The sequence below is a fragment of the Neopelma chrysocephalum genome, unplaced genomic scaffold (assembly GCF_003984885.1).
Source record: "Neopelma chrysocephalum unplaced genomic scaffold, ASM398488v2 Primary Assembly neopelma1_25, whole genome shotgun sequence".
Classification (NCBI taxonomy): domain Eukaryota; kingdom Metazoa; phylum Chordata; class Aves; order Passeriformes; family Pipridae; genus Neopelma; species Neopelma chrysocephalum.
In genome coordinates, this window is record NW_020897694.1 from 6750241 (window position 1) to 6763141 (window position 12901).

Here is a 12901-nt window from a genome sequence, read left to right on the forward strand (position 1 = left end):
GGTGCACTGGGAGCCGCAGACTCAACCCTGCATGCAGGCGGTTCAGGATATTGGTCATTTGAGACTGACGGAGATGAGAGTCTCTTGGGGCAGCACCCTGAACGACCAAGCAGCCTTCTCAAGGATAGCACTGCTTGCTCCACTCGGAGAGGGGCCTAGAAAAGGTGGCCTAAACAAAGCTCATCTCCACCTTCACCCGGTTGGTTAACCGCAGACCAACGGGCATCTTCTTCCAATGCGGTCGCACAAAGAACAAAAGTCACAGGCATGCACCTGCCTCCAAAGGTGCACCTAAATTAACTCTAGCATGTTGGAACATCAGAACCATGCTCGATTCTGCGGACAGCGGACGTCCTGTGCGTCGCTCTGCCCTAATTGCCCATGAACTGGCCCGTCTCAACATCGACATAGCCGCTCTCAGTGAGGTTCGCCTTCATGAGGAAGGTAGCCTCAGGGAACACGGTGCCGGTTACACACTCTTTTGGTCAGGTAAGTCCAGAACTGAAAAACACCTCTCAGGTGTCGGTTTCATGATCAAAAACTCTATTGTCCCTAAACTCGAAAATCTGCCGACAGGTCACTCTGACCGCATTATCTCCCTACGCCTTCCACTAAACAACAAGCATCACGTTGTCATCTTTAGTATATATGCCCCAACTCTCCAAGCTGACCCTGCTGAAAAAGATAAATTTTACACTGACCTGCGCTGCCTTACCCAAAAAGTACCAGCAGATGATAAGATCATTATCCTTGGTGATTTCAACGCCAGAGTTGGTAAAAATTTTGAAGCATGGAAAGGAATACTAGGCAAGCATGGCGTTGGAAACTGCAACGATAATGGTCGACTTCTGCTGGAATTCTGCGCAGAGCAACAGTTTACCATCACCAACACTATCTTTCAGCAGAAAGATAGTCTGAAGACAACCTGGATGCACCCCAGATCTAAGCATTGGCATCTCATTGATTATGTCTTGGTGCGTCGGAGAGATGTCCGCGATGTCCTCCATACCCGTGTGATGCCCAGCGCAGAATGCCAAACAGACCATCGGCTTGTGCGCTGTAAACTTAACTTCAATCTCAAATTCAAACCCAAAAAGGGCAATATCCCAAGGAGAAGACTCCAAGTTAACGATCTCCAATCAACCACAGTAAGAGAAAGATTCCAGGCAAACCTTCAAACTAAGCTTGAAAACCATTCCACAGATTCTGCAGATTCCTCTCCTGAAGCAATTTGGCATCATATTAAAAGCTGCATCCTGCAATCCTCTGAAGAATCCTTAGGGTTCTCCCTCAAGAAGAACAAAGATTGGTTTGATGAAAACAATCAAGAAATCCAGGAATTGTTGAGGAAGAAGAGAACTGCCCACCAAGCACATCTTGCACTGCCATCCTGTCCCGCAAGAAAAGCAGCCTTTCGTCTTGCATGCAGCAAACTCCAACAGAAACTCCGTGACATCCAGAACAAGTGGTGGACCGATTTAGCTGCAAAAACTCAACTTTGTGCAGATACAGGGGATCACAAAGGATTCTATGAGGCCCTGAAAACAGCATACGGACCTACATACCAAGTCCATAGCCCACTACTTAGTGCAGATGGTCAAACGCTTCTGACAGATAAAACCTCCATTCTGAATAGATGGACTGAACACTTTCAAACTCTTTTCAGTACCAACCGTGCAGTCCAAGACTCAGCAATTCAGTCCATCACACAACAACCAGTGAAGTATAAATTGGATACTGCTCCCACTTTAGGAGAAACCCTCAAGGCCATACAGCAGGTGAAAATCGGCAAGGCAGCTGGGGTTGATGGAATCCCACCTGAAGTCTGGAAACATGGGGGCCTTGCACTCCATGCTAAATTTCATGAGCTTGTGGTGCGCTGTTGGGAACTAGGCGAACTACCTTCAGACCTTCGAGATGCAGTCATCATCACCTTGTATAAGAAGAAAGGTACTAAATCAGACTGCTCAAATTACCGTGGTATTACTCTGCTCTCCATTGCTGGCAAAATCTTAGCAAGAATACTCCTGAACAGACTAATACCCGCTATAGCAGAAGAAATTCTACCTGAAAGTCAGTGTGGCTTCAGAGCCAACAGGAGCACCACAGACATGATATTTGTTCTCAGACAACTGCAAGAGAAGTGTAAGGAACAGAACAAAGGTCTCTATGTAACCTTTGTCGACCTCACCAAGGCTTTCGATACTGTGAGCAGAAAAGGTCTTTGGCAGATTTTGGAACGTTTAGGTTGTCCCCCCAAGTTCCTTAAAATGATCATCTCACTTCATGAGGATCAGCACGGCCAAGTCAGATATGGCAACTCACTTTCTGAGCCCTTTCTAATAAAGAACGGTGTGAAACAAGGCTGCGTTCTCGCTCCTACCCTTTTCACAGTCTTTTTCAGTATGATGCTCCAAAGGGCCTCGGCAGACCTCGATGATCAGGACGGTATCTACATTCGATATCGTACTGATGGAAGCCTATTCAACCTAAGGCGACTGAAGGCCCATACTAAGACCCTAAACCATCTTGTCCGGGAGCTGCTCTATGCTGATGACGCCGCCCTTGTTGCCCACACAGAAGCAGCTCTGCAGCGTTTAACATCCTGCTTTGCAGATGCTGCTGAGCTCTTTGGGCTGGAAGTCAGCTTAAAGAAGACAGAAGTTCTCCATCAGCCTGCACCTCAGGAAGTCCCCCACCATCCCCACATCTCCATCGGCCAGTCAGAACTCAATTCAGTCCAACAGTTTAATTACCTAGGCAGCCTCATCTCCTCAGATGGTAAGATTGATGGGGAGATAGACAATAGGTTAGCGAAGGCATATAGTGCTTTTGGAAAACTCCATAAACGAGTATGGCGTAATAAACACTTGAAGAAAAGCACCAAGATCAGTGTTTACAGAGCCATAGTGCTGTCTACTCTTTTATATGGTTCCGAATCATGGGTCATCTACCGCCACCACCTGCGTCTCCTAGAACGCTTCCATCAACGCTGCCTCCGTACAATCCTTAACATCCATTGGTCAGACTATGTGACCAATACATCTGTTCTCGAACAGGCAGCAATTACGAGTATTGAGGCCATGTTACTGAGAACGCAACTGCGATGGGCAGGGCACGTCTCTAGGATGAAGGACCACCACCTCCCTAAGATCCTGCTCTATGGTGAACTTGCCACTGGCTGCCGCAAGAGAGGAGCTCCAAAGAAAAGATACAAGGACTCCCTGAAGCAACAACTCAGCCTCGGGCATATTGATCACCATAACTGGTCCACTCTGGCCTCTAATCGGGAGGCCTGGAGACAGACCATTTATAACGCTGCTGATGCTTTTGAGAAAGCACGCAGGATCACTCTTGAGGAGAAAAGACAACGCAGAAAGAATCGAACCTTGCAGAATATACTATCTAAGGAGTCTTTCTGCTGTGTCTTTTGCAACCGGACATGCCTTTCTCGTATTGGCCTTTTTAGCCACCAACGCGCTTGCATGAAAAATGGGTAGAGCCCTTCCCAAATCTTCGTTCGCGAAGCCTAGCCATGATGATTATTATAAGCAGTTTCAAGCACTTGTCATCCTTGTGAGTTTTTTCTCCATGCCTGAAACCACATTCTATATATAAATGGAGGGGGATGTGCAAAGTGTGATTTCAATTTTGCATTTGATCATGTATTTTTCTTAACTTAATTATGACCACTTTATTGTAGCTTCTCAGCCTCAACATATTATATAAGGGCTTTTCCAAAGCAAAATTATCCTCTAATACCAGCTGCCTACCTTGTACTTTTTAATAGTCAAGTTTGAAAATTGACTAGTGGATGAGACTGCAATGTGCCATGTCCCACACATATTTCATGTGTCCAGTCTACATGAAAGGTCCCCTGACCCCACCTTAAGATGCTTCTAAGGTGTTTTCCCATTCCAAATTGCTCTGACTGATTGAGACTGAAAGTTTGCATGGAATCAACTCACACAAGAGCTTTCAAAGGAGACTCCAGCTCCTGCTTTGCTGGCAGCAAAACCATATCCTGACTGTTTACAAAAAAATAGCAAGCAGCACAGAAATTGGAATAGAAACACTCCTTGGCACAGAGGTATCTTACTTGGGCCCCTCATGTTCCCTCTGTTATACGTATTCCAGAAAGCCTTTAATTAATACCAGTCTACATATTTTTTCTTCTACTGTGACTTCAGCTACCCTACTGCTCTGGTTATTCTGGACCATTCTGAGGATGCCCCGGTACTTTGATTTTAAAGATCGTATTTAAAAGGATTGGTGACTAAAAGGCTGAGTCAACTTTATCACTGCTAAAATGATATTTGAATCTGAGATGTTTCTTTAAATGTAACTTGAGATAACAGAACAAAGTAATAATGAATGAAATAATTTTTGTTTTGAGAATAAAGATCTCTCCTTGTCTGCTTCAGTATTTCAGATATTATCTACCAATTTAATCTGTGTTAGTTAAGGAAATTGCAGTTTTAACATCTTCAACTCATTCAAATTGACAGCTAGAATCCCCCTCCTCAAGGGAAGGATGCAAGCTCCAGCCTTGTTCACTTCTTTTTTTGAGTATTTGTACCACTCCTATTACATGGTTTCTGTCAGAACCTGCCTTTCCCTCATCCCTCTTCCTCATTAACTACATACTAATGCAGACTTTAATTTGTACATTTGAAATTTAGGAATTAATTCTTTATTAGAACTTTTTGAAGTCACAAAGAGAATCTTTTGTATCACATAGCAAAAAATATTACACAGTCCTTGCAGTAGGTGCACACCTTTAGCTCTGCAAGCATCATACAAGATGAAAAAGGGAACATGGCATAAAATTCATGTTCCCCAAAAGCTTACTTAGTTTTAGGGGGTTTCCCATAGTCTGGTCAGACTTTGTGTGACTATATTTGCCCTGGCCTTAAATTCTGCAGGGAGCTCTGGCTAACCAATTGATAAGTTATTCACCTAACCTATACCAGGAGGTTTGAATCCCAGACAAAATCTAGGATAATTATGCCAATGGGAAAACCCCCATTATCCCCTTGGCCTCCCCTACTCCTCCCCCTGCTCCCCCCAAAAAAACAAAATAAAGACCAAAACCTACCAAACTAACAAACAAAACCCCCAACCAAACATCAAAAAAATGCATGCAGCACAAATATGCAAGCAAACTAGGGATGCTCTCATTCTCCTGTGGATATATGGCACTATGAGGGCAGGCAAGACAGAGGGTCTTTCACATTTGGAAGTCGCAGAAAATAAACAGACTGTGACTAAGGAATTTTTGTTTGCTCTGCTGAAAGTCAGTCATTGAAGTGCTGACGGATTCCAAAGGGACCCAGCTCTCAGTAGTCCCTGTACCACTACTACCTAGTAGGCAAGTATTTGTGGGTAATTAAAAGCTGCTGATCCGCTGATTGCCATCACCAGCCTGCCACCTCCTTCACAGCGTGGCTCCACCTTCTTCATCCACAAAAAAGGGAAAGGAAACCGAAACAGATTGCAGTTCCTGTCAGCTGCACTTTGAAAGCCATGAGATCTGCACATAACAATAATAGTAGCATTGCATGCACTGTTATAAACAGCTCAGAAAAAGCACATTTGGAGAAAAAGACTAAACAATTAGCTCTGTTCAGCTAAGCCTATTTGTATTAAACACGTGCATAAAAAATACACACACTACTTTCAGTTTCTATTCTGTACTATATCTGCAAGACACAGGTTATACAAGCTATCTCAGAATTGGTACTGGAACATAGAGATGAACGGAGCATAGATTCCAATAAAGCACAAAATGAAATTGAGGGCTAAAGTTTTGTTTTACTTTTGTCAGCATGAAGTTGCTGGAACTGTTCTGTGTCCTTGACTGCATTCGGATCAGTGCTGGAATGCAGCCTATATCCATCTCTTAAGCCAATGGAAGTATTTTTAGACTTCCCAGAATGAAATATTAGGAGAAACAGAAAACAAGGAGCTAGAACCAGATTTAAAATTTCACTTTGAAAAAAGATGCCAGGAAACAGACCCCACGTACGCCAATATGCAACATATAGAACTGGCCACTGCTACTGCACAGGGTATAAGCCATGCCAAAGCCTGCCAGAACAACTTGGGTCCCATGTTGGAAGCACTAAGAAAAGGACAATATGCTGCTTGTGCGCTCAGCCCCGTTCACAGGCTCTCTATGAAGTATTTCCCCCTTTAAAGATATACAGCTCAAACAAGCTCGAGAACAGACACCCAATACACATAACATCATCTTGGACAGACTCCTTGTTACTTACTGCTGCTCTTGCTGTTGTTGGTAGATCGGCGCTTGGCTGCTTTGTTCCTCTCCAGACGTTGTCAGCTTCTGGGTGTTTTTACCCTTCTCTGTTTTGTTGTTGCCACCCAAGGGGTAACCCTGAGAGGAAAATGGAGTACTAGAGTCAGCAGCTGTCCTGTACCTGCTGCCTTCCCTCCATCCTCTAACCCCATACATTGATTTGGGAGTAGTTTGCCTTGTCAGACAGAAGTATTGCTGCTTAGGCTAGGGAAAGACTCAAAACTTTGGAGTCACTACAAATTGGTTTCAATTCCTTATAAGCCCCTCCTCTGTCTGGACTTTCAGCTGTCAGGAGTGCAAATACATGTACTGGTTTCTGAGTCATCGTCCAGCTGAAGCTAAAGTTTGATCATCTCAATCACAGCACCTAGGCAGACAGGAGTTACGGAGGGGAGAGCAAAGTAGATCTGTACTAATAAACCAGACGACAACATTTGTGCAGTTTTGGACTAGACTGCTTCAGCAGAAGCATGGTAAGGTCTGGCTGAATGCTATATTTCTGACAATTTTTTACTCTCAGGGGTTTACTGGTTTCTATTTTGCAAGAGTATCCAAAGAAAGATGAAAACTAAAAATTAACCCTCAGGTAGATCCTAAGGCCCTGCACAGCTCAAATTCTGCCTTTCAGTTCTGCTCAATCAGAAAACTTCTTTATTTTGACTTTCCTAATTCCACCTGAAAAGAATAATACATGATCCACTCATCAAAAACTCAGTTCCCTTCAGTAATCACATCTGATCAGTGGTACTATATCTATGGAATCTGCAGGGCTGGATAATCAGCAACCTTCTTAATATCATTAGTAAAATTAAGATGTTTGGCAACTTCTAGCCCAAGCAAAAAAGAAGTAGTAATGCTACTCCAGCTTAATGCAGCAGAGCTAGGGAAATCCAGCTCTACACATACAGACTTTGTCACTTTTTGTCCTCAGCTGACCAAGCTGCAGTAAAAACACGTTGCAGAAGGGATGATCGTGTGGCCAGGTTTCCTCACTGCCCAGACCATCTAGGCCTTACAGCACACCCCACACATGCTAGGGAAGGAGTAAAACAAAATGTGCCAAAGGCTGCCTGGTGGTTGTAATGCTCCTTGGTGTACTGTATGGGACACTGTCACCAGCAGCACACCTCCCTGAGCTACCACATCCAGAAAGTCGCATCTCCTAGGCCTGCCCCAAGGAGGCAGCATCAATGGTCTCTCCCTCCCACCATCCCTCCTAACATGCTCTGCAACAGGTATCATCTTCATTTGTACACAAAACATTCTGCAGAGACTCTGAAGTGCAATGGCAGTGTGTTGTATAGGGATGAACTGGTGCATAATCCCTTGCACCACTTCACAAATATTTTATGTACAAGGTGCTGGCAAATGAAAGCAAGAATCAAGTTTACTCTCTTACGTAGAACTTCAGGGTCAATACGGGAGACACGAAGGCACTAGAAGTAGCAAAAAAATTATAGCAAAGTCATGTCTGAGGACTGCAAACATTTGTGTGATAACAGCTGTGCCTACAGACATCCTATCTGGTAAAAATCCAGCTTCGACATCTGGAGTTTTCTTATCCAAGCAGATTGATGTCTTAATAACTCATATTTAATTACAAAAATTGATTATAATTAATGTGATGACTGCTGCTGCTGTATCCTCAATCCTTCAATGTTATGTAAAATTCAGATCTAATATCTTTTTCCTGTTGAAATTTAGGAACTTTTGGCTGAAAACAGTAACTGTAGAATCTAAATACTTCACATCTATATTGCTCAAAAAAGAGGGATGTAAAATGAACCCAAGCACTGGAAGCTCAATCACTTATATCTTTTCAATGCTCATTTATTTCATAGCTCCGTTGTGGACAATCTAAACTAACTCTCTCCAGGACAGTGTCCAGGCCTGGCTCTAAGGATGGTTCATGTCAGACATGATGCCCAGAAAGTCAGTATTAATGACTGTACCAGATTTAACTTTCTCTACCCTAAACAACTCTCCAGCACTGACCCAGTAATCTCTGCATCTCAAATGCATCACATGTGCATCTATGTGATACTACACAGTGTATCACTCATCAGCCCTTCAGTTTCATGCTACTAAAACACAATGTCATGGGCTGCAGCCCATCCCTCATATTGCTTCAGACACACTGAGCTGAAATATCCGCCCCAAAAATAATCAAGTTTTAGAGTCACAGCAGTACCACCTAAGGCTCTCAGGACACTAGGAGTTTTAGTATAAGGACATGCATACTGTCTCCACTAGGATCAGCCTAGCTACTTAGCTACTTCTGTCCTAGTGGAGGCTTGTCATGGGCAGCATATATATGTCTGTGCTAGCTGGAATTAGGAAAAAGGATTAGCTTCCAGCCCTACTTTATTCAGTGTTGTAGATGCTAAGTAAATGCTAAAATCTCAGATTGCCGATTCAACCTCCTGAAACATGCAAACCCCACCAAATCTCAAAACTTCCCAAATCCTCCACAAGAATTTTAATCCAGTACTTGTGTTTTTCTAGACCCACCAAATACTAGCTGACTATTCTATCTGATGGTTTATGTTTATAGTTGTCTCACATTCCTAACTGGGCCTGATGCTGCAATGCATTGGTCCTTGCTAGCAAGTGAGTACCCACATAGCTGGTGGCTCCTTCCCTCCTCACCAGTGGGACAGGGGAGAAAGCAGGAAAAGGAGTGAGAAAATTCATTTGTCAAAATAAAGCTTTTTGTCTGTTGCTTGTAGCTATTAACAATGATTTTTAAAAATTTTGTTTTATTTTCTTTTATTTTTATTAAGATAAAAGTGATCTTTCTCTTGCTTTGAGAAAATACCTCAGTGGACACATGGAATATTAAGAATTGCCATGTACCCTCCCTCACCTGTGTTTTTCAGGATATTACAATAGTAACCAAAATAACTTCTGTAGAGGAACATTCTGTACTGAATCTGTATTTCCAACTCAACAGTATCATGAACTACACAAAAAATGAGAGGAATTAGAGGTCCTTTCTCACTATAAAGGATATTCAGAATCCCAGTCAGCCGCATCATCATTTCTTTGGTAATGTTAGATAGAATAAAACTCTCTTCTATGAAAGAAACAGTATTAAAAAAATATAAAATTAAAACAATGCAATGTCGCCTATCTTCCCTTCCCTGAAAACACCTGTTTATTCTTCATTATTTCACTGTTGGTTTACGGATTTTAAGGTTTTGCATTTTTAAGTTTTCTTTCCTCAACCATAGAGACATTTCATTAAAAGCTATGATTTTTATTTAATCCAAGGAGACTAGAAGCCTAAAGAAGAAAAGCATCAAACTGTAGGAAACCGTCAAAAGGCAGCCAGAACAGGCAAGCTTTCCACTCTCTGTTTTTCCCAGGAGCCAGCAAGTGGTATCAAGAGGCCTTGATCGCTGGAGAACTGCTTTTTCCTTTGCTGTCAGCACTAAAATACTTAGTCCAACAGCTGAATATGATGCTCAAGGGTTCACGTACAAAGTTTTTTCACGGGACATTTTGGCTAAATAGAGAAGACACGCAACTGAATATACTACAGAGCATATGCATGTAACTGACCATAGGGAACACATCCCTGTATTTTAGGGCAATGACAAACTATGGCAAATAGAGGCATATCTACAATTAGCTCTGCATATAGAGTTTTTATACCACGATGGCAAAATTGAATTTTTAGAGATGCATTTCACTTTACGAATGTTTTTCTGGCTGAGTACTCTACCTTGCTGTACAATTAGTTGTGAACAGAAAATCTTAAACTAGACAAGAATTGTTCAGCTTGACTTTTAAAATACTTGATCTGAAACATGCCTATGGCAAGCAAAATATCTGAGTTCACTGTAGACCAAAACCACAAAGCATTAATATGAATGAAAGCTGTAGTATCACTTTTAGTTTTGTGCACTTGACAGAAAATGTTCCATTAGAGCAAGCTTGCTGTGTTGTGAGGACCCTGCATTCTGCAGGGTTGATAGAACTAATTGTTACAGCTCGGTATGCTGGAGAAGAGGAATTATTCTGCTCCCTGGAGAGGTAGGCCCAGAAGGAGGGTAAAATGTCAACATTTGGCCAAGATTTATTCTTGTTAAGATTTAGGACTGGAATTTGTCAGGTTCAGCAGAAAGAATGCCATTAGCTTTGACAAGTGCGTGTGTGTGTATGTGTTGGGTAATCTATTTAGGAAATGTAAAATGCTGCACACACTTCCCATTTTATTGCAAAAAGCTGAAATTGACGCTACCTGTCAAAAACTATCATCTTCCACTCTCTAAAAGAAAATTGGCCCTTGCTTTCTCCACAGTATCCTTCAGCATTATAGCAGGTCCACCTCTCTTTTATCTAATATTACTTCAGAAAATGGAAGTGGAGATTGAAAATCTAATTGACCTGATGTCCAGAACATGCTGTATTGAGGTCCAGAAGCAGTGCCTGAAGATTATTGCTACATTTAAGGAGTATTCTTATGCCCGGAGGGTGCTATGCATATTTATATTGCTGTATAAATAATACTAAATAATAAAGCAGGGCTATTCTAAAGGTCTGATGTTATAAAAACAATCAGGACTAAAAATGAATATAATATATATATATGAATACATATATACCATTAAAAATGCCTGCAAGGAACACATTACAAAAGGTAAAATTAACTGGTAATGAATACAAATGCTATCAGAAACAAAGAACCCTAACAGCTATTGCTCCAGCATTGTGTCCAGAAAGAAAAAATCCTTGAGAAGTTTGGCAGGATTAAAATACTAATTGCAAGATTCCTGAATAGATCTTTTTCTTAACAGTTTTTACAGCAGGGGAGATTTACTTATTCACAAAAGATACCTGAGCTTTTTGGCATATATACCATCTTCTTCAAGGAAGAATTGTATTCTTGTAATTCCTGAAGGCCATGATTAGTTCCAGTTAAGGATTTTATATAATATACTACCTTGTGGTACCGAGTCAACCAAAGATGTCATACAGACAGTTATTATAGTATCTAGAAAGAACATTACATTCTTTATTGTCTAATGTTTCTGAATACATTACCCGAAGAAATTAGCAGAAGTCCAGAGCTCATACCTCTTTTTGCTTTTACAGTATATTGTGATAATTAAATATACAAATGCTTGTAGGAGCAACCTCTAATCCTGGTGCAGTGGCTGGGAAGATTTATTCTTCATTCATTTGTATGTACATGACAGTTCAGCAAGGCTCAAGTACTGACTTTACTGGTTTTATATGATATGCCTCATGATTTCCTTGATAACTCTCAATTATACTGTCTCCTCTGCCTGACCTCAGAAACTTTAATCTTTAGTATGAAATTTTGGTCCCTGCCATTCTAATTACACTGGTCAGGTGCTACATTTACATGTATTTTGGAAATTCTCAGTGGTAAAAGGTAAATCCAAAATACACGCACATCCCTTGTTATCAATTTCACAAGATTTCATCTGGTATCTGTTTCTAGATTCTCCTTCATTCCTGACAGAGATTCTTGCCAGCATTGATCCTGACTGCATCATGGAGTACTGTAGCACAGACTGCTTAGGAAAGTAATTTATAGGAAAAGTATGCAGACAATTAACTTAAATGGCATAACAAATCTGGACAACATTGCCACATATTAATAGTGACAATATGCTGGAACATACTAATGTGTAGGATTAAATTAAACAGTAATGGACAGATTGTCTCTACCAGCATTATCCTATGCATAATAGAGCACACAGCTGTGCCATGCTGAGAGGAGCTTTGGGAGAGAACCCTAACCAAAGACTCAGCTGCTTTAATTCCTCCCCTCCTTGCTTGCAAGGGAAACAACATACAGTCTTTCACTCCTGGCAAAAGATATATTTTCCTTGTGTTGATTATCTGGTTTGCTCTGCTTAATCAATATGCTTCCTGTGGCTCACTGTCCAGAAAATAGTAGCAGTAGTAGTAGTAGCATGGCTAGTAATAGGAGGAAGATGTTCAGAGCACTGTTTTACATGTCAGAGCTTGCCTAGATGTATTTGGACGGACCATAGTATGACTCAGTGTCTTTAAAAGCCAAATTTTTATGTCCTTACAATGACATGTGTCTTGAGTTCATCAATTATAACTTCCTTGTGAAGGTAATCAAGGAACTGACAAGGGGAGATGCTCTTTTGATTCTGATACTTACAAATGAGGAAGAATTTGGCTGCTGTGACCATGAGACAGTAGTATTAGGGCAAAATAACAGAATCACAACTCTGAATTGATGAGAGTAGACTTTGACCTGTTCCAGGGTCTCGGGGATCAGTTTGGAAAATTAAGGAAAAGACCCTAGATTCCAAAACTTTAAATTTATTATTTTTTAAACTGGGTTTGCTAACCAAAAATGTACTAAGCAACACGCTTCTCTGCATTATTTCTATGCAAATAAATGAATAGAAAATGATTAGTTGGGGACACTTTTAATGAGTTAAAATAGATTTAAGTTTTCAAGAAATCCAATTCCACTGAAGGCTTAAAAAATTAATCGTATATGATTGCATATGTGCAATGAAGAAGTAAAAATGAATGCATTTCTTGACAAATGGATCATCATAGAAC

General features: G+C 41.2%; 1 protein-coding gene across 3 annotated transcripts in view; it reads right to left on the minus strand.

Moving 5' to 3' along the window:
• Positions 1 to 6579, minus strand: part of EPSTI1 (epithelial stromal interaction 1) — a 96012-nt gene extending 89433 nt beyond the window's left edge. For all 3 annotated transcript variants that reach the window (XR_003532774.1, XM_027674308.1, XM_027674309.1), the window contains exon 1: positions 6279 to 6579. Coding sequence is in view for 2 of the 3 variants with exons in the window: in XM_027674308.1 (XP_027530109.1) it covers positions 6279 to 6475 (197 nt within the window). In the remaining variant the exon portion in view is untranslated. The remainder of the gene's footprint in view (positions 1 to 6278) is intronic.
• Positions 6580 to 12901: the final 6322 nt, after the last annotated feature.